This window comes from Globicephala melas, chromosome 13 (assembly GCF_963455315.2).
Source record: "Globicephala melas chromosome 13, mGloMel1.2, whole genome shotgun sequence".
NCBI lineage: Eukaryota > Metazoa > Chordata > Mammalia > Artiodactyla > Delphinidae > Globicephala > Globicephala melas.
In genome coordinates, this window is record NC_083326.1 from 38,310,200 (window position 1) to 38,332,732 (window position 22,533).

The window sequence follows — 22,533 nt, forward strand, 5'->3', positions numbered from 1 at the left end:
GGAATCCAGCCACTTTTCTCGTCACCACTCCTGCCATGACCCCGGTCCGATCCAGCATGGTTTCTTGCCGACGGTATTGCAGGGGAGCCCCTAGCTGGTCTCGGCTTCCACTCTTGTCCCTCTGCAGTCAGTTCTCAACACCACAGCCACGTGATGTGTTACAATGTCCGATCGTATCTCTCTGCTTAAAGTCTTCTAATAGTGCCACATTTCACTGAGACAAAAAGTCAATGACCTGTCAATGTTCCCAAGTCATGTGTGATGCCACCTTAATTTTCTTTCCTCTCCTACCACCACCTCTACCACTGCCACCACCCCAGATATACACACGTGAACCTCTTCAGCTACAGCAGCTTCCTGACATTCCTAGAACTCACCAGGCGTGAGGTGATCCAGCCTCAGGATCTTTGCCCCTCCTGGGACAAACCCAGGTAATCACACAACTTGCTTCTCAACTTCCTTTAGGTCTTTGCTCAAATAGTATCTTCCCAGTGAAATCTTCCCCGATCACCTTATTTAAAATTGTGCAAACCTCCCTCTCCCCCCCAGTTTCATCCTTTCCTGCTCTATTTTCTGCCCAAGCACTTCTTACTGTCTAATCTTCCACACGTTTCCCTTTTTGATTTTACTGTTGCCTCTGCCCCATCACTGGAATGGTTATCATTACTTGTTAAGCTGTGCTCCTCCTTGAAATGTAAACGCTACAACAGCAGGGGTCTGGGTTTGTTTTGTTCCCTGTTGTATCCCCAGCACCTAGGATGAATGAATGAATGAATGGTCACCAATGTTATCCCTCTGAATTTGCTTCCTAAGGGCCAGCAGGGCTGTGCAGTGGGCATTTCAGGATGTGAGTTCCATCAGATATCTAGGGCCTGTGTGGATACTTGTTTGGGGAGGGGGCAGAAGACCTAGGCCGTGGACATGAGCATCAGGAGTCTTCTTTCTACCAAAGAAGAGCCAGATCAAACGGGCTGGGTGGGGGGACACTGGTCTCTCCCACATAGCTGGGCCTTCATCTTGAGGAGGTATTTACTGGGGAAGCACAGAGGCCCCCTGGTGCTCCATTTTTTCCTGTGTAGCTTTGTCCTCTATGTTCTCCTCGACAGTGGCCTAAGCTCACCAAGCGACCAACACCAGAACAAGGAGCTCTTAAGCCCTCTTGTAGGTTGGTTTCACAAACAAAATACACTTAGGCGATAACCACCATCAAAGAGAGAAGAGGTGGCATTTGAGGACACGACGGAAAAACTTCTACAGCTGGTCAGACAGTGCTGTAAATAGGGAGACTGCTTTGATGCCAGGAGGCTGTGGCAGATAAAGTGGCTGAGTCTCTCTGAACAGACTGCCTCACTCTCTCCATTTATTGGGAAATGTTGGCAGTTACTTATTTTGGCAACAGGGGAAAGAGCATAATCAGGTAACATTCTGAATGCTGGTTTTCTCGTTTACATTCTTCATTCATTTAGGTCTTTTTAAAATCATTATGTACGGTGCTTCTTTGTCCCTAGTAATTTCCTCTGCTCTGAAGTCTACTTTATCTGATATTAATATAACCACTCCAGCTTTTCTTTGATTAATGTTGGCATGATATCTTTTCCCAACTTTTAACTTTCCATCTGCCCATGTCATTACGTTTGAAATGAGTGTTGTATATGATAGCATGTAGCTGGGTTGTGTTTTTATACACTCAGCAAATCTCTGTCTTTTAATTGATATGTTAGGGCTTAAGTCTGCTGTTTTATTTGTTGTGTTTGATCTCTTTGTTTCAGTGTCTGTTTCTCCTTTCTCGTCTTGGGTGGATTACTTGAACATTTTTTAGAATTTCAACATGATTCATTTAGAGTGTTTCTGAGTACATGGCTTCATGTAATTTTCTTAGTGGTTGCTCTAGGTATTACAATATATACACTAACTTATTTAGTCTATTGGTATTTACTACTTTGAAGTGTAGAAACCTTACTTCCATTTCGATCCCATTACCCTCCCACTTTTAAAAATACAATTGTCTTAAGTACTTCCTCTACATGTACTGAACACCATATATCAAATGTAATTTTTGCTTCCACTATCAAATATGATTTAAGAAGCTCACGAGTAAAAAGAGAGCATTTTTTAATTTACCCCTATTTTTATCCATTCTGTTGTTCTTTTCTTTCTGGAGTCCCAAGCCTTCTTCTGTCATCATTTCCTTTCTGTTTGGAGAACTTCCTTTAGCCATTCTTCAAGGGTAGGTCTGCTAGTGTCAAATTCTCCTAGTTTTTCTTTAACTGAGAATGTCTTTACTTTCCCTGCATAGTTAAAGGCTACTTTTACTGTATATGTAATTCATGGTTGATAGTTCTAGTCTTTTAGCACTTGATAGATGCTGTGCCCCTTCCTGCTGGCCTCCATGTTTCAGATGAGAAACCTGCTATCCTTTGAATTGCTGTTCCTCTATAGGTACCACGTTATTTCTTTCTTTCCAAAAACTATTTTTTTGGTTTTTAGTTTTCAGAGGTTTGCCATTTGTCTTGGTGCAGATTTCTTTGGATTTATCCTTGTTAGGATTTGCTCAGCTTCTTAAATCTGTAGATTTATACCTTTTGCCAAACTTGGGAAATTTTCAGCCATTATTTCCTCAAATATCTTTCCACACTGCACTCTCTCTCCTCTTATTCTCAGACTCGGATGAAATGAATGTTAGTTTTATTGACATAATCCCATGGGTCCCTGAGGCTCTGTTCATTTTTTCTAGTCTATTTTTTTCTCTGTTATTCAGATTTGGTAATTTCTACTGATCTGTTTTCAAGAACACTGATTATTTTCTTTGTTGTCTCCAATCAACAATAAAGCATGTCAAAAATTTTATTTCAGTTACTGTATTTTCCAGTTCTATAATTTCCCTTGGGTTCTTTTTTAATAACTCCTATTTCTTTGCTAAGATTTTTTTTCATGTATTTCCTGAGTCCTGAGTGTTTGTAACTGTCCACTGAAGCATTAGTATGATGACTGCTTTAAAATTTTTGACAGATAATTCCAGCATCTGATTCATCTCAGTGTTGGCACCTCTGGATGGTCTTTTCCCATTCAAGATGTGACTGCCCTACTTCTTGATATGATGAGTGATTTTCGATTGTATCCTGGATATTTTCGGTATCATCTGACAGACTCTGGATAATATTTAATCTTCTCTTTTAGCAGGTAGTCACCCTTTTGGGGTGTAGCATACAGGGCTTGGTGCAGGTAGATGTTCAGCTCCCTGCTGGGTCCCACTGTCACCACCCAGGAAGAGGGCTGACTCACACTCCCTCACTGCAGATGGGTAGGTTGGAGGTTCAGTGCCCCCTTGACCCCACCAGCATCTTCCCAGTGGAGGTGAAGCACTAACTCACGTTGGCTCATTGCCTCCAAGTGAGGTGAAGGCTCAGCTTCCCACCAGTCCCCACTGACTCTGGCTTGGGGAGAACAGAGTGCAGACTAGTACCACCTCCAGCCACATCATTCTACCTTGTTTATACCAGATGGCGATGGAAGCTCAGCTCTCTGCTGTGCTCCCATCAGCATCAGGGACAAGGATGGTGGTGGTGGGGACAGAGAATGCTATTAGTCCCCTCTCCACTCCTCATTAAGTCTAGCTCCTTCTGGGTGAGGGTGAAGGCTCAGATCCCCACAGGACCCCATAGACACTACGCTGTTGGGGGAATTGGGACCCACTTGCTTCTCCCCTTCAGGGGACAGACTGAGCTCCCCATTAGGCCAACACCACCCCAGCAGGGGAACTGGAGCACTACCTGCTTCTACCGGGCAGGGGATAGAAGACTGGCTCCCTTCTGAGTCCCGCTGACACCACAGAGTTGAGGAGGGGAAGGAACGGCAGAATTGTCACTCCTATCTCTATGGGGGTGCTGTATAGAAAGCCACTTCCTCTTCAGTCTCACTGAAACCACTGGGTTAGGGGGAGAGGTGGGACAGTGGCAAATTTTCCATTAGACCTTATTTAGGATAGAGCACTTATTAACAGCAGAAAAGATTTTCTGTTCTGTTAGGCAACGCCTTTTCCGATCCTTTGGCTAAGGGAATCGGCTTTCCTTGAAGCTGCACTGCCATGTCGTTCAAGTCTAAAGCCTCCTAGGCAGTCTGCTTCATTCTTTCCAACTTTCAGAGTCCTCCTATGATTGGCTGTTCTGTTACATCCAGGGTGTTGGTATTTTAGTTGTATAACGGAGGACCTGGGAGCAATGGGGGCGTCTCCATCTTAGCCAGATTCATTCATTTATTCATCAGTGGTTTTATGAGCCTCTACTATGTTCTGGGCACCCAGCCAGGAAGTAAGAACTCACAATGAATAAGATAGACAACCCCATCCTCACAAAGCTTACATTCAAATAGAGACAAAGGACAGTTATACAAGTAACTACAACAAAGTGTGATGAATGCTACAGTAAAGCCTCTTACTCTAATGCCAGGGAGTGGAACACATGAAAACAAAGAAAAATAAAAACACACATCTGCAATAAGTTGGGTCTCTTTCAAGCCCTACAAATTCATTCTCAAGTAATAAGTACAACTGTGAGAAATAAGACTGGGAATCACTTTGATTGCCTTTGTGATTTAATTGAGAAAATTCTGAAAAGCAAAAGCTATGGTGAGAGAGCTTCTCTGTCTCCACAGCGGCTGATGTGCCCATGAGCAGCGGGAATATTTAGGAACCAATAAGCTACAACAAATAAACATGGTCACATCTCTTAACAGCACCAGACTGAAGCAGAAAAGTCACTGCAAAGCTCCAATTCCTGGACATCACCAGCTTTTGGGAGAAAGTCAATGGTTCTTCACTGGGAGCAGAGTCTCCATTTTTGGAAAGTTGTCCTTATTTGGAAGGATATTGGGCAATCTGATCCACGAAAGCTCTGTTCCCTGGCTTATTTTTACTAATCCAACTTGTTTATGTGTTTTAGGCCTGCTAAACCTAGTTATGATGAATAATACTTCAAGCTACTCATAATAGAATAAAACATGATTTAAGGCCAAATGATCAAGCAGACTTACCCGACACCCTGTACTGTGACCATAATTACATTAAATGTGAATAACGACAAGTAGAATTTGAGAGTGTAACTGTAATCTGACTTTGAAAGAAATTTAGTATCAATATACGTAATCCTTTTAGCACATACATCTTCAACCAGACAAGATTTTCAATGCGATAATTCCTAAGACATAAAGTATTTTAAGTCCTCCTTTTTCACCATATAATGGTGACCAGTGATATATAGAATAAAATCGAATAATATAACTGTGAAAACTCAAATATTAACTATTTAGACTAAGCCATTGATTGACAGGTCTCCTAGGAGACATTATGGCTTCATTCATTCATTCAATCTTTGTTCACTCATCCAGGCTTCAGGGACAATGTATTCTTAATCTGTGAACTAACATATCATGCCTGGGTTGTGCCACTCATTGGCAGGCCCTTGCAGCTGCCCTTTGGGCCTAAGATGTAAGTTCCTTGAGTCTGTGTCACTGTGTAGCCTTAATGAAGCCTGGCCCATAAGACATGCCTTCACTGGTGAGGAGAGTCGGTTGAAAGAGGTGGCTTCCTGCCACCCTGAGAGTGTACGGATCGTGGGTAGGAAAACCAACTCCATGGTGTCACATATGAATCATAATTCAAATGATTATTTGAATCGTTTACAATTTCTAGAACCCTCTGTGGCACCCTCCCCAAGTCCCTAGTGAGGACTAACGTTCCATTTGATCCCTAAACATAAAGTCACCATTAAACAGGAGAAACTGAATGAATATTGGGGATAACACCAAAAAGGTATGATTCCATACGAAAAAGCACGTACTTAGTATCGAAGAAAAGAGTGGTCCTGAGCATATTGTGGAAAATTACCTAAAGGACATACATTCCAGCTGAGCACATCAAATTGATCTCTGCATGCTGTGAACTGGCAGGTTTTCAAAGTACTCATATGATTCATTTCACCAAATCTGCTCTGGTCTGCAATGTTCAGTCATAGTGGCTTAACACACTTCCTTGCAAACACTCTTTCAAGGGAGTAGACAACAACATGACATGTCTCTAAATTTAAATCAGAAAAAAGCCACACTTACTACTCACAATTAAACAGTTAGAAGGAAATGAGGAATTTCTCTTCTGGGGTTTGTTCCTCAGGAAAAGTCCCTTGTTGCCCTCATTATCAGGCCCTTTTCCCAGCTGTAGAAGTGATGGTGCAGCCTTGTGGCAGAGGGTCAGGGCCCTTCTGCAGGGCAGGAAGCTGCTGGCTGGCTGAGTGGGGCCACACCCCCCTCCAGACACTGGGGGACAGTCTGGGGAGTGAGCTGGGCCAGCCGGTCAGCTCAGAGGCCAGCAAACCAGGTCCCCTGCCCCGGCATTCCCTGGGATGTGTTCACGGGGAAAGGGGGCCTCCTTACCGGTCCCCCTGTCCCGAGAGAGCTTGTCCTCCTTGTCCTCCCTCTCCAACGTGCTGCTGGAGGACGAGACGCTGGAGGCCGAGCAGTTGTCCCGCTCGTTCACTGCCTCATTCTGTTGCTCCTTCTCGCTCAGGGAGGTTCGCTCTTCAGCCTCTGGCTCCAGGGCCCGCTCCACCTCGCTCTCTGCTCCCACGTGGGCAGGGGCTAGTTCCCGGCTGGCCTCATCGGCCACCCGTCCCGCCTCTGCCTCTGCCTCTGCTTCTGCCTCTGGTTCGGGCTCAGGATCCCCGGTGCTCGCTGAGGGAGATAACAGTGGAGATTATGAGCAGGACAGGAATTTCTAGGAAGCGTCGAGTGAGGGTGAGATTGAACATGAGGCTGATTTCTTCATGCTGTCTGAGGCAGGCAGAATTCTAAACTGGCCCCTGAGATTCCCGTCCCCTGGTTATTCAGTCAAACACAGACTGAGGCACTGCAGGGAAGGGGCCGTGCAGCTGGTGTTCACGTCTCAAGTCTCTTGGCCTTAAGATACGGAGCTTATCCAGGTAGGCCTGATCTAACCTGGTGAGCCTTTTAAAAACAGAGTGTTTTCTGGTTACCATCAGAAAAGAATGTCAGAGATTAGAAGCACAAGAAATATTTGATGAAGTACTTCCCTGGTGGCGTAGTGGTTAAGAATCTGCCTGCCGATGCAGGGGACACGGGTTCGATCCCTGGTCTGGGAAGATGCCACATGCCGCAGAGCAACTAAGCCCGTGCACCACAACTACTGACCCTGTGCTCTAGAGCCCACGAGCCACAACTGCTGAGCCCGTGTGCCACAACTACTAAAGCCCGTGTACCTAGAGTCCACGCTCCGCAACAAGAGAAGCCACCACAATGAGAAGCACGCTCATTGCAACAAAGAGTAGCCCCCAACCTGCCGCAACTAGAGAAAGCCTGTGCACAGCAACGAAGACCCAATGCGGCCAAAGATAACTAAAATAAATAAATTTATTTTTTAAAAAAGTATTTGACACATCAGTGCTGGTTTTAAAGATGGGGGGGGGCCGTGTGATGAGGAATGTGGTGGCCTCTAGAAGCTGAGAATGACTCCTGGCCGACAGCCAGCGAGGAGCAGGGACCTCGGTCCTGCAAGCACAAGAAACTGAATTCTGCCAACGACCCGAATGAACCTGGAGGTGGACTCTTGCCAGGGCCTCCCGATAAGAGCCCAGCCAGCCACAACCTTGACTGTGGCCTTGTGATACCCCCGGCTGAGAACCCAGTTAGCCATGCTGGGCTTCTGACCTATGGAAACTGTGAGATAATATAAATGGGTGCTGTTTTGAACAGCTATGTTTGTGGTAACTTGTTACACAGCAATAGCAAACTAATACATGATCCTTTTGCCTCTTCAGGGAAAGAGGAGAAAAGTCCATGGTGAATCAAGCTGATAAGCAAAGAGCAGCCTGATGTTCTATCAGTGGCTAAACCAGTGAGGTCCATCACCCTTTGCTTGAATTACGTTTGCTCATAACGTGAAGTTATTCCATACACTTGAAAGTGACTTAGAAGAAGCACTCACGGGCACAGAACTCTGTAAACCTGTCGGGGCTGGAGATTTGCTGCTCAGTCTCCGTGGGTGTCCCCTAGGAAGCAGGGAAATGGCACAGTCTGCCGTAGGCATGTTTTTGCTGAGCAACCCTCTCAGATGTGAGCTGTGAATGGGTAGCAAAATGATTGGGAATTAAAAAAAAAAAAATGTCATCTGTGAAGGCCAGAGGAGGATGAGTCACTCCTGAGGGTCTGACCCTCATGGCTTAGCAGAGCCACATTGCTGGAATCCTGGCAGTGCCACCAAGAGCATGTGCTCCAGCCCTACGTACATACTGCTCGAAGCAATAGAGATTCAGGCAGGATTGGTGCATGTAAGGGGCCTGCCCTGACCCTATAAGAACAGGCGGATCAGAGGGCTCTCTCTCTCTGTGGAGATATCCTGCCAGCTCAGGTGAGCAGGGATGGCTGCCAATGGGGTGCCCAGAGCAGGTCTCCCAGCAGGCCAGGCCTCACTGGGCAGGGGGCCCACCTGCCCTCAGCGTCCCTGCAAGAAGTCATTCTGCCAGGACTCACTGGGTCCAGAACCCCCGCCCCTCACCTGCTCTCAGGCTGCCTTCCTCAGAGAATGAGTATGGAATTGTGGGGCAAGAGAGGGAGGCAGTGCAGAGAATGAAATGCCAGCCTCTCCTTATATCCTGGGTAACTTCCAACCTCCACACAGAAGAAATCCTCCTCCGTGGGAACTGCACCAGTGCCCTTCAGGTAGGAACTGGGTGTAGAGGACAGAGGGACTTCTGCCCGCCCGGGCTTGATGACACATTATACGTCTTCTGCTGGGGACTCCAGCCTAGTACATGCACCTGCTTCCTGGGGAGAATGGGGGAAATGAGGACGGGGTGGCAAAGGCCCTCTGCTGTCTGCTGGGTGTCCTTGCTGGGTGTCCCCAAGAGGGATGGTTTTGGAACTGGTGATAAGAGAGCAAAGTTTCCAGGCTGAGATGCACTGGCTGGCAGTAGCAGGAGGAAATTGAAGGGCACACGACTGTGAACCCGTGTGCTCAAGATGGGTGTGTCAGGCATTCATCCTTCCTTCCTTCTTTCCTTCCTTCATTTATTTATTTAGGCTGCGTTGGGTCTTCGTTGCCGCGCATGGGCTTCCTCTAGTTGCGGTGAGCAGGGGCTACTCTTCGTTGTGGTGCGCGGGCTTCTCAATGCGGTGGCTTCTCTTGTTGTGGAGCTCAGGCTCTAGGCGTGTGGCCTTCAGTAGTTGTGGCACACGGGCTCAGTAGTCGTGGCACACGGGCTTAGTTGCTCTGCGGCACGTGGGATCTTCCCGGACCAGGGCTCAAACCCGTGTCCCCTGCATTGGCAGGCAGATTCTTAACCACTGCGCCACCAGGGGAGTCCCAGGCATTCTTCCTTAAAAGCAAAAACCAGGCTGGGTACAGGGAAAGAGTGAAAAAACCTTTGAGAAAAATTCCCTTTGGTGCTGAAGGACTTTTTATGGTATTTCTTTTTCATTTGATAATAGAGCATTTAGCAAAGAGAAACAGAGCCCCATCGTTTTGCTAGCACGGCAAAAGCATAGTTTTAGCAACAGCAGTGTCATCGTTTGGTTGACAGAAAGCATATGTTCTTGCACACATTTACTTCAGAATAGCCACATCAAAACGAGAATGTGTTTCCAACAGCCTAGCATGTGGCGTGCATTGAAGTTTTAATTGGTGAGCATATGGCAAAACTGGCAAGGGTGCCTCTGTGGGGCTTTACCACTGACGGGGAGATGGGTGCAGTTGGTTGCCATCAGCCTGAGTCTACTCATCATCCCCAGGAGACTGGCAGACAAAGCAGGAAGGATCCACGATTCGATGGCTGTTTTGACTCCAGCCTACATGCATGTTTCCTTCCACTTCAGCAGTGACTCTGGCCCCTGATCAGCCAGCAGTTGCAGGAACAAGTGAGGCAATGGACATGCAAGCTCTAGAAAGCCACACATTCTTGGGAATAAATAGTGTAATTTCATCTCCCTACGTTCCAGCCTTACTTCCTGGAGTCAGACATTTAAATGTGCTCTAGAGCCGCTGGGGTAGTTTCTCTCTTTCATCACTGCTGCAGAGGAAATCATCTCCAGAACTACCTCTTGACCAGAATGCAGGCTCAGTGTCCGCAAGGCCTCACTGCACATCTGCGGGGTGTGAAGCTGTTCTAATGTTCTCCAAAGATGGAGAATGGAGCTGAGAGAGAGCAAACACGTGTGGCCGCTCATTCCTGACACCCTCTGCACTCAATACACCAGGCGACACACGTGTCAAGGGCACAACACACACCCCTGCTTTCAGAGAGCTCACCACTTGGCTAGTGACACAGGACATAAAATCCTATCAATGGGGGTCACGGTGGTATGCGGCCAGGTACCCAAGTGAGGGTCCTGGGTACCAAGCGGCAGGGAGTCCCTGGAAAGGACCCACGGCTGAGCCCTCCTCGAGCTGTATTAATCAAACACAGGACTGACAAGGCACAAGTTCTCTGGGGACCAAGACTCTGCCTTCCTCTCACGTCCAAGGGCCCCCAGTGTGGTCTTGGGGCCAGCATCTTCTCACAAAGTTCTCATGGACACAGGAAACACTGTGAGACTACACACTGAATTCCCGAACGTTTCTGCCCGCCTTCCTATTCTCTTTCATCAGGACCTCGGTCACCAGCAGTCCCGTCCACATACTCACAACCATTCCTTCAGAGTCATTGCCCTAAGCCACACCAGCTGCCCTCTCAGCAGACCTGGTTTGAAAAAGTATCATCTACCCTTGCCGAGTCCCCTGGAAATAGGAGGGACCGTGAAAGTCGGCAGGAAAAGTCCTCAAGGGAGCTAAGATATTTGTCAATACCAAGGGATGAAAATTGCTCACAACTTCTCACTGATACCCAACAACAGTACCAGTGGTGAGAGGCACATGGACACACAAGACAGACCCAGCTCTTGTTGCTATGGAGGTTACAGGGATGCTAAGAGATCCTACATGTCACCCGTGGCCTCAGCACGGCAAAGGTGGGCAAACCCTAACACCAACGGACACAGGGAAATCCCAGCCCCTCAGCTCCCACCAGACACAATAAAAAACATTTATAAACATGATGGATATTCTAAGAGCAAATTCATGTTGCCCTGAGAAGGTCTGGCAAGGGTTTTTGCAAAGCCTAGGACGGGTCATGAGTCTCTGTGCCAAAAGGACATTTAAGCAGAGTCTCCAAGGATGAAAAGGAGTTTAAGAGGGAAAACTGGACACAAATGTTCTGGGCAGAAGGAAAGAGCACATGCAGCCGGGAGCACAGGGTGGGCAGGAGGAATGAAAGCTGTCCGGCGGCAGTGGCTGGGGCAACGGGCCTCATAAGGTGAGTTAAGGACCTGGGGCTTTACACGGAGGGCAGTGATGGCTGCTTCACGGAGAGACAGGCCACATTTCACTTTGTCTGAGAGGACCCCTGACGACACCCAAATCACAGGCAAACCACACTTCTGGCTGGGACAGCTGAGGTGGGCCTGTAGCTTCAGAGGAGGCTCTTAGTCAGTGTTGGGTGAGCATTCGGGAAGCAAACCCCACAAAGAGACTGAGGAGGAAGAGGTGAATGCCAGTCAGGGGGGCTCAAGAGAAGAAGAAGATGAATAAATGGCATCAGTGGAAGAACACGTGGGCAAGTGACAGAGATTCTGGACAGTGGGAAGAAGTTTTCCATCCCAGGATCCCCTGGAGGAAGCAGTGTGTTTGCATTCGAGGAGAGCAGGGGTGCTGCAGGCCTGTGGCCCCCTTTGGGGCGCTGTTCCTGAGCCCTGCGCACCAACTGTCTACTAAACCCTCAGACCCCTCTGTGGGGAGGGGTCTCTTACCGCCCTCAGAAAGCTGAGGCTGGGAGGGAACAGCGAAGGCCCAGGCCCAGGTGCCCAACAGCCCTTCTCCCCATGGTGGGTGCGAGCTTGGAAGTGAAATGAGGACGTGGCAAGATATGCCTGGCAACATAGAAGGCGTCCGAAACTGGGATCTGTCTTGCTGGGCCACAGCCTGAGAGAGCAGACTGATGGGATCTTGGCATTGAGAGAACATACTTAGCAAAGGCCAGAAAAATGTATTTGGCCAGAACCTGCACTGACCTGATTCAGAGAACTTTAAACTGAATTTTAAGGTTGGAGGTGGGGGAGTATAGGGAGGAGAAAAAAAACCCAACGAAACAAAATTAAACTGTATAAAAGGATATGGTAAGGGATAACTCATGGAATGTGGAAGATATAACAGGAAGGAAGAGGTCCACGGTATATTCAGAAGGAAGTAACAAGGAACCTGGCTGCTGCCAGCCTGTGGGGAAGGACCCATAACCTGAACACGGCCACTATAGGGAATTCTTTAACCAAAGGAAATAGACATTACAGGAGAGAGAGGCTGGGGAGCCAGGGTAGGAGCCCATCAACGTGAGAACCACAGTGAAAGAGGAAAAACCTAAGTGTGTTTGTTGAGAGTAAAAAAGGGTGCCCCGTCTGATGACTGGGACGTCCCTCATGCAGATCACAACACTGGGGTGAGAAGAGGAAAGAGCAGGCCTTGAGGACTTCAGCTCATCCCCTGTTCCAAGTCAGCCGGGGCAGACATTGACTCAGACTAGCTAGTTCAGCACCAACTTCTCATCTGATTCGCAAAATCTTACTCGACATCAGGCCCCGTTTGGCCTTAAGTGAAGTAAAAATAAATGCTACCGTCTATAGAGTGCCTTCAACACACTGGTGCCGTCCTAGGAACTACAGACACGTCACCCTATTTAATTCTCATGCCAACAATATGAAGATTAATGTTCCCATGTGAGAAATGAGGAATGATGTTCGGAGAGGTTAAGTAACTTGTCCAGGGCTACACAGCATACTGAACACTCTCGGCCTGCTCTTCTAGACCCATTCTTTGTGCTGCTTTGTGCCCTGGGAGGCTGGTCTCTGCAGAGTTTGCGTTCCCTCTCACTTTCAGACAGGTCGGCCCCGGGAGGTACCTGCAAAGCTAGGAGGAAGGAGAGGCTGGCGTATTTATGGGGGGCCACTTTGGCAGAAGGTGCCAGGCCAGCTTTTCTGTCCCCAGGGCTCCCTCCCAAGGCTACAGCTCTTACCAAGTCCTAGCTGTTCACTAAGTTTTTCCAGGCCTGGAGGCAGAAACAGTGTTGGCAGTTTCCCACTGCTGCTAGTCTCTGGGTGCTTCCCTGCCCTCTGAAGGTCCCGCGACCCTCTCCGCACCTCTGCAAACCGTCCCTTCACTGCCTGCCTGCGGGCACCCTCTGAGCATGCGTCATCTACTTCCAACAGAACCTTGCTGATGAGCAGAGCTGGGATTTGAACTTGGATTGGCCTGATAGAAAAGCCTGGGCTGTTAATCATAATGTTACACTGTGCGGTGGGTGACTTAAGCCGCAAAGGACAAGTATATAATCATTCCTGAAAGAACAAAACAACACAAAACAAAAAGTGGGCACAAATGTTCCAGCTCTGCTTTCATCAATGTCCCTGACAGCTGAGTCCAGAGTGTCCAACTAGAATCTCCTGTCATGCAATTTTTCTTTGAAGAGATAAATTGCTGGTAGAAAGATCTGAACTTAATAAGTCTTTGGGTGGCTTCAATTGATTTCAGTCTGTGATGGTGTCTCGATGACTTTGCCAGGACTTGGCTTTCTGGCAGGTCTTATGAAACTGAGGGCTGGGCCAGCCAGTTCTATAATAGTTGCTCCAAACTGTGTAGATTCCAGGGACCTCCCCCGTTCAGAGCTAATAACTAACACCATCGACTTTAAACTTGTGGTTTAATCATATAAATGTGAAAAAGGTCCCATGAGATGAAGCTCACAACTTTGAAAATTCTTTAGATTTTGCTTTTGGTGTTGGGCCAATTCTTGCAAAGCTGTTCACTCAGATTCACTCTAGAGCAGGATTTCTCAGACTCAGTACTTTGGATATTTGGGGTCAGATAAGTCTTTGTTGTGGGTGGCACTGTATCCTATTATCCTGTGCATTATGGGATATTTAGCAGCACTCCTCGCTTCCACCCACTGGAGGCCAATACCACTTCCTCCCCAGTTGTGACAACGAAAAATGTCTTCAGATGCTACCAAATGTCCCCTGGGAGCAAAAAATCACTCCTGGTTGAGAATCATTGCTCTACAGAAATAGTTTCATTAGGATGGGCACAAATTCAGCCTACTTCAGCTTTCCCAAAAGACACTACCTGCAAAATACTGATTCATGGGTCTAATGAATTTGTATGCCTTTAAAATTAAGCCCAGCTTTGTCCTCAAAATTAGAGCTAGATCTTCCAAACAGGTTCGGGCCTAAGCCACCTCTTAAGATGAAAACCATATATGGTCAAGATTACCTTCAAAAGTCCTTTTGGAAGATGCCACCTTGTAGGATCCCACACCCACCCTCAGAGTTCTGACAATCCAGGTTTTCACTGAGTTTCAGTGTAACGGTGTAAGAAGTCCTGGGCTTATAGTCACGGGCCATGCTATCTCCAAATACAGGTTCTTAAACTCTTAAATCACACTGGGTGCAGCAAGTTGTTCAAATGACAAGAGGCACATGAGAGTCAGGAATGGCTCAAGAACAAAACAGATCCATGGCCCTCATGTTGTGTTCACCTGGGGACACACACCTGAGTTGTATGTTAAGCAGAATTACAAGCACTATTTAAATTGTAATTTTCACTCCCCCCTTTTGCCCCTCAGATTATGCTCCTGATTAAATTCACTTGGTTAAACATGTATATGATATAACTCTACTGTAATATCATATAGGACAAAAAAAGAAGAAGCCAGTTTCAGGTCCAATTACTGTAATATTGATTAATATATAGATTCTATTTCACACTAGAAACAGAAAATGAAAAGCAATTTAAGATGACCATATCATTTACTGCTCTGCTGTTACCTTGAACTCAAACCATATCACCCCAAACATCAACCCACGGTTATAAAGACTTCCTTTGAGCTTATTTAAATTCTTCTTCTAAAGTCAGATAGATAGGCCTTGTCTTGGTTCAGTGTCAAACAAGGATAGACTCCAGTATGCGTTCATCCTTCCATTCCCAGTAGGGCTGGAGAAGCTCCTGGGTTAATGACATGCCCATTTCCTTACAAGAGCAAATAGAAAGACAAGCCCTTCCTCAAGGATGAAGACACTGTCTAATTCCAAACCGTCAATGCATTTCAACAGCACCCCTAGCTCCTGTCAGGTCCCAGACAGAAACAGCAGTGACATCAAAACCCAAACTGCTATTGTGGAAGAGATACACTAGCATTAAAATGGATGGTCCTGAATAATAACAGCTAGCAAAAAAGTGATCAAACTTGAGGGTTTTTGCTAATTCAGGCTTACCAGGATGTAGCTACTCTTAATGAGATGTTCTAATGTGATTAGTAGCAACACTCATTCATCCTATAAATACTTACTGAGACTTCCCAGGCGTCAGGCCTTGTGCTAGGCACAAGGAAGTCAGATGTGAAAAAATATCTTCCCTAAACTATTTTTCAGGCTAAAGTGGCCTCTTAGGTAATATCCAAGAGACATTATAAGATCAAAACAATTAATATCGAAAGAAAATGTTAGCTCTTCCTGCCAGCAGAGTCTGGCCAAGCCTAAGCAGAGCCAGCTGGCCTGCAATTGGGGTATGACTAGAAATCCCACTTTTAAATTCTCATCCCTAAAAGTTGACCCTTCCTCACTTACATCTAGTCACTAATAGATGTGGCTTTCCACTTAGCCAGTAATTCAGTTTATTTGCACTTGTTAGCAAATTTATTCACAAAGAAATGGAGAAAAGTTCACTTAAAATAAGGAGTATTTTTAAAGGTAGTTGAAGGAATATCTTAATTGTCAATTTGTCAAGAGTCATCCTCTGAATTTTCTCCCTCTTTTAGAGTTAGATCCTGAGAAAGAAATGGTCTACGTACATTATGTTGACTTTCTGCCCGAGTTCTCTGTCTACATTAGGCCACCAATACTTCTTCAGTCTTTACAGAGGGGCCTATATAGTCAAAGATGTGCCCTCTGTCATGGTCCATGCAATAAATTTCTGCGTACAGGGGAAACAGCTATCTCTGTAGATTAATGTACTTGCTTACTTTTTTTCATTTATTAGCTCATAAAACATTTCCTGAAGGCTTATTCTGCTTCAAGCACTGGAAGATAACAAAGGTGAGTACAGGCACTAGCCCTCCTCTGAGAAGCACACAAAGGAGAGAGGACCACTTGTTGTGTATACAGTGAAATAAGTCCTATATCCCAGACATGCACAAGATGTAAGGAAAACACAAGAGAGGGCTCAAAGAGGCTTTAGAGAAGATGCTTCAACTAGATGGATAAAAGTCCAGTGGGCACCCCATGGGTGAAGGCACTCAAGTACAGAAGCATGCCTGAGAGAATAGAGCACTTTTCCATGACTGAGGGTGGTTTGGTCCTGATGGACAGTAACATGTACAGGTGGTTACGGTGGTAAGAGACTGGCTGTAGGACTGGATAACCAAGAGTCTTGAGTGCCACTCAAGATCTTACCTTCACATTGTAGATGATGGAGAGCCACTAGAGGATTTTAAAAACAAGATACAGACATGATTCTTTTTTTTGGCTGGGCTGTAAGAAGAACCTGGAAGAGGTGAGATATAGTAGAAGCTACTTAAATGGTCCAGATGACATATGGTTAAGATTGGGACTAAGGCATTGACAATGGGGAGGCATGGGAGGGGGCTGATTTGAGAGAAAGGAGCACATAAACATTTGATGATTGACTTGATGTAGGGGTGAGCATTGAGGGGGGAGGCAAAGTTACATGTCTGCTTCCAATTTAAATAACTAGGCCAGGAGAGATGGTCTTAACCAGATGAGGACTAGGAGGTATGAGAAGGTTAGGGGTTTTATGGGTGAGAGATGAGTGACATCTCCCATCGAAAAGCCCCCGAATGGCACTTGGTAAGTCTGAAGTGTCTGAGGAGCATTCAGATGGCGATGCCTAAGGAGACTGGATACATGTGTCCTGAGCTCAAGAAGGCCACGGCTGGAGATGCAGACCTGGCGGTTTTCAGCACTTGGTAGGTAGTTAAAAATTCACAGATGGGGATGTGGAGGTGCAGCCAGAGGGTGTGGCATGAAGATAGGGGGTTGCTGGGGAAGGAATATTGGAAAAATCTGACACTTAGGGGGCAGCCAGAAGAAGAGTCAGTAAGAAGACTGAAACAAGATGCTGAGAAAGGTTGAGACAAAATGATGAGAAAACAATGATGACAGAAGTAGAAGACATGAAATCCCGATAACGTGTTGAGTCTAGAGATTATCTAGAAGATACACAAGGATACAGAGCTGCTGGATCTAGAAAGTCAACAAAAAGCTACTGGAACTTCCCAAAGTACCTGGTGGAGGCAGCTTCTTCAGAAGACATTACAGCTTTGGAAAGCTCTAAAGATTCACTGAACCCAGGAATCCTCTTGAAAAAGCACACTTTTAAGGACTGGAAAACCAATGTTTGATTATCTTGCCACACTGCCGGCGTTGTATCATTCTGTACAAATGTTTTATGGGAGTGGGTGGGGGAAAGACAGGGGTGTGGGGGAGACAGAGGTGCTGGGCGGAAAAGAGGAGTGGTGGAGATGGTGGAGTACAGTTTGAGCACAGATAAAGATGCTAGAAGAAACCTGAGAGTTATTCTTCTTTGCTATTTCCGAGCTCTCAGTCACTGACTCTGGAAATGTGAAGTACTACACTGACTTAAGAATGTTCACTGTCCCTACCTGTGCAGGGCCTTCTGACTATACCTGGAAGCATTTACCCAAGGCTTTTACCTGGGATGAAAGGCACTGATGTCCTTGCAGATTCGCCGGTAGCACCTCCAGATGCAGACAGTGCCTGCTCCGGACTGGGCTTTACAGCTCCTGATGCTCTTTCTTTTTCTCAAATAAGAACAAACAAGGTAATGGCTGTTTAAAACTTGAATTTTTTGTTTACATTAAACAGATCTTAGGATGAAAATTTGATTGTAAAAGTTGGTTGAAAACCATTATAACCCAAAACTTGGAAATAGTTCTCCATGGGTCTATCATGTTTCTGAGGTCTTACAAGCTGATGCATTGAAAGCCTTTGTTCTGGACTATCTAAGGATGTGTGCATAGCAAATAGCCTTGAAAGACAGAGAAAGAGTCTCCCTCTGGAGCTAGCTACTGCCTGGTTTATTGTGCACTGTGATCAAGATCATGTTTCCCTCTGGGACAAAGGGAAGACACACTTACTGCCCAATATAAGATTTGACGCCCTTAAACTCAGGGTTCCATTCAGTGTGTGTGCAGGTATCACTTGGGCTTATTCACATCACCCTGTGGAAACTGGGGCTTGGAGAAATGGCAAAATGCTGGTATTTTGGCTACTACTATTGCTATGAGTAATAAAGTCCTTTGTTTCTGACCCAGGAGTTTCGTGTCTTCTGACAACATCCATGAGACAAAAGCAGGCTAATTTACTAGCTTATAAGTAGGGTAAAGTCTCGGATCTTTCACAGATTTTGATGCCTATTTGCCATCTATGAAATTATCATGCTGATCATATAATATCCTTCTTTAAAAACTTTCCCAATAAGAAGAACTACAGTCCTGCAGCCTGTGGAACAAAAACCACATTCACAGAAAGATAGACAAGATGAAAAGGCACAGGGCTATGTACCAGATGAAGGAACAAGATAAAACCCCAGGAAAACAACTAAATGAAGTGGAGATAGGCACCCTTCCAGAAAAACAATTCAGAATAATGATAGTGAAGATGATCCAGGACCTCGTAAAAACAATGGAGGCAAAGATCAAGAAGATGCAAGAAATGTTTAACAAAGACCTAGAAGAATTAAAGAACAAACAAACAGAGATGAACAATACAATAACTGAAATGAAAACTATACTAGAAGGAATCAATAGCAGAATAACTGAGGCAGAAGAAAGGATAAGTGACCTGGAAGACAGAATGGTGGAATTCACTGCTGCAGAACAGAATAAAGAAAAAAGAATGAAAAGAAATAAAGACAGCCTAAGAGGCCTCTGGGACAACATTAAATGCAACAACATTCGCATTATAGGGGTCCCAGAAGGAGAAGAGAGAGAGAAAGGACCAGAGAAAATATTTACAGAGATTATAGTTGAAAACTTCCCTAACAGGAGAAAGGAAATAGCCACCCAAGTCCAGGAAGCGAAACGAGTCCCACACAGGATAAACCCAAGGAGAAACACACCGAGACACATAGTAATCAAATTGGCAAAAATTAAAGACAAAGAAAACTTACTGAAAGCAGCAAGGGAAAAATGACAAATAATATACAAGAGAACTCCCATAAGGTTAACAGCTGATTTCTCAGCAGAAACTCTACAAGCCAGAAGGGAGTGGCATGATATACTTAAAGTGATGAAAGGGAAGAACCTAAAACCAAGATTACTCTATCCGGCAAGGATCTCATTCACATTCCACGGAGAAATCAAAAGCTTTACAGACAAGCAAAAGTGAAGAGAATTCAGCACCACCAAACCAGCTCCACAACAAATGCTAAAGGAACTTCTCTAAGTGGGAAACACAAGAGAAGGAAAGGACATACACAGAAAGTGGGTTCAAGAATGCAGGATAGAAGGGAGATTCGGAAGATAGCGGAAGAGTAAGACGCGATCACCTTCCTCCCCACAGATACATCAGAAATACATCTACACGTGGAACAACCCTAAAGAACACCTACTGAACGCTGGCAGAAGACCTCAGACCTCCCAAAAGGCAAGAAACTCCCCATGTACCTGGGTAGGGCAAAAGAAAAAACAGAGACAAAAGAATAGGGACGGGACAGCAGTGGGAGGGAGCCGTGAAGGAGGAAAGGTTTCCACACACTAGGAAGCCCCTTCGCGGGAGGAGACTGCGGGTGGCGGAGGGGGGAAGCTTCGGAGCCGTGGAGGAGAACACAGCAACAGGGGTGCAGAGGGCAAAGCGGAGAGATTCCCGCACAGAGGATCAGTGCCGACCGGCACTCACCAGCCCAAGAGGCTTGTCTGCTCACCCGCCGGGGTGGGCGGGGCTGGGAGCTGAGGCTCGGGCTTCAGTGGGAGCGCGGGGAGAGGACTGGGGTTGGCAGCATGAACACAGCCTGCAGGGGGTTAGTGCACCACGGCTAGCCGGGCGGGAGTCCGGGGAAAAGTCTGGACCTGCTGAAGAGGCAACAGACTTTTTCTTCCCTCTTTGTTTCCTGGTGCGCGAGGACAAGGGATTAAGGGCGCTGCTTAAAGGAGCTCCAGAGATGGGCGCAAGCCGCAGCTAAAAGCGCGGACCCCAGAGAAAGGCATAAGATGCTAAGGCTGCTGCTGCCGCCACCAAGAAGCCTGTGTGCGACCACAGGTCACTATCCACACCTCCCTTCCAGGGAGCCTGTGCAGCCCGCCACTGCCAGGGTCCCGGGATCCAGGGACAACTTCCCTGGGAGAATGCGCGGCGCGCCTCAGGCTGGTGCAACGTCCTGCTGGCCTCTGCCGCCGCAGGCTCGCCCCTCATCATGCCCCTCCCTCCCCCCGGCCTGAGTGAGCCAGAGCCCCCAAAGCAGCTGCTCCTTTAACCCCGTCCTGTCTGAGCGAAGAACAGACACCCTCTGGCAACCTACACGCAGAGGCGGGGCCAAATCCAAAGCTGAGCCCTGGGAGCTGTGAGAACAAAGAAGAGAAAGGGAAATCTCTCCCAGCAGCCTCAGAAGCAGCAGATTAAATCTCTACAATCAACTTGATGTATCCTGCATCTGTGGAATACATGAATAGACAACAAAAAATCTGAAATTGAGGAGGTGGACTTTGAGAGCAAGATTTTTATTTTTTTTTCCCTTTTCCTCTTTTTGTGAGTGTGTATGTGTATGCTTCTGTGTGAGATTTTGTCTGTATACTTTTGCTTTCACCATTTGTCCTAGGGTTCTATCCATCCATTTTTTGTTTGTTTTTACTTTTTAAAAATTTTTTTCTTAATAATTAATTTTTATTTTAATAACTTTATTTTATCTTACTTTATTTTATTTTCTTTTATCCTCCTTCTTTCTTTCTACATTTTCTCCCTTTTATTTATTTATTTATTTCTCCCTTTTATTCTGAGCCATGTGGATGGAAGGCTGTTGGTGCTGCAGCCAGGAGTCAGTGCTGTGCCTCTGAGGTGGGAGAGGACAACTTCAGGACACTGGTCCACAAGAGACCTCCCAGCTCCACGTAATATCAAATGGTGAAAATCTCCCAGAGATCTCCATCTCAACACCAACACCCAGCTTCACTCAACGACCAGCAAACTACAGTGCTGGACACCCTATGCCAAACAACTAGCAAGACAGGAACACAGCCCCATCCATTAGCAGAGAGGCTGCCTAAAATCATAATAAGGCCACAGACACCCCAAAACACACCACCAGACGTGGACCTGCCCACCAGAAAGACAAGATCCAGCCTCATCCACCAGAACACAGGCACTAGTCCCCTCCACCAGGAAGCCTACACAACCCACAAGCCACTGGGGACAGACACCAAAAACCATGGGAACTACAAACCTGCAGTGTGCAAAAAGGAGACCTCAAACACAGTAAGATAAGCAAAATGAGAAGACAGAAAAACACACAGCAGATGAAGGAGCAAGATAAAAACCCACCAGACCTAAAAAATGAAGAGGAAATAGGCAGTCTACCTGAAAAAGAATTCAGAATAATGATAGTAAAGATGATCCAAAATCTTGGAAACAGAATAGACAAAATGCAAGAAACATTTAACAAGGGCCTAGAAGAAAAGGGAAAAAAAAGGATCCAAACTGGAAAAGAAGAAGTAAAGCTGTCACTGTTTGCAGATGACATGATACTGTACATAGAGAATCCTAAAGATGCTACCAGAAAACTACTAGAGTTAACCAATGAATTTGGTAAAGTAGCAGGATACAAAACTAATACACAGAAATCTCTGGCATTCCTACCACTAATGATGAAAAATCTGAAAGTGAAATCAAGGAAATACTCACATTTACTAATGCAACAAAAAGAATAAAATATCTAGGAATAAATCTACCTAAGGAGACAAAAGACCTGTCTGCAGAAAATTATAAGACACTGATGAAAGAAATTAAAGATGATACAAATAGATGGAGAGATATGCTATGTTCTTGGATTAGAAGAATCAACATTGTGAAAATGACTCTACTACACAAAGCAATCTACAGATTCAATGCAATCCCTATCAAACTACCACTGGCATTTTTCACAGAACTAGAACAAAAAAATTTCTCAATTTGTATGGAAACATAAAAGACCCCAAATAGCCAAAGCAATCTTGAGAATGAAAAACGGAGCTGGAGGAATCAGACTCCCTGACTTCAGACTATACTACAAAGCTACAGTAATCAAGACACTATGGTACTGGCACAAAAACAGAAAGATAGATCAATGGAACAGGATAGAAAGCCCAAAGATAAACCCACACACATATGGTCACCTTATCGTTGATAAATGAGGCAGGAATGTACAATGGAGAAAGGACAGCCTCT

The 22,533-nt window shown here is 45.9% G+C and overlaps 1 protein-coding gene and 1 long non-coding RNA gene across 6 annotated transcripts in view; one reads left to right on the plus strand and one right to left on the minus strand.

Annotated features, from left to right (window-relative positions):
* Positions 1 to 22,533, minus strand: part of FHOD3 (formin homology 2 domain containing 3) — a 501,308-nt gene that overhangs the window by 82,090 nt on the left and 396,685 nt on the right. For all 5 annotated transcript variants that reach the window (XM_060283165.2, XM_030876573.2, XM_030876572.2 and 2 more), the window contains one exon: positions 6,424 to 6,720. In XM_060283165.2, the coding sequence (XP_060139148.1) occupies positions 6,424 to 6,720 (297 nt within the window). The remainder of the gene's footprint in view (positions 1 to 6,423; positions 6,721 to 22,533) is intronic.
* Positions 1,398 to 4,766, plus strand: LOC138842304 (uncharacterized). Its single transcript, XR_011376682.1, has 3 exons — positions 1,398 to 1,417; positions 3,010 to 3,132; positions 4,732 to 4,766. It is a non-coding gene; the product is annotated as an uncharacterized lncRNA (long non-coding RNA).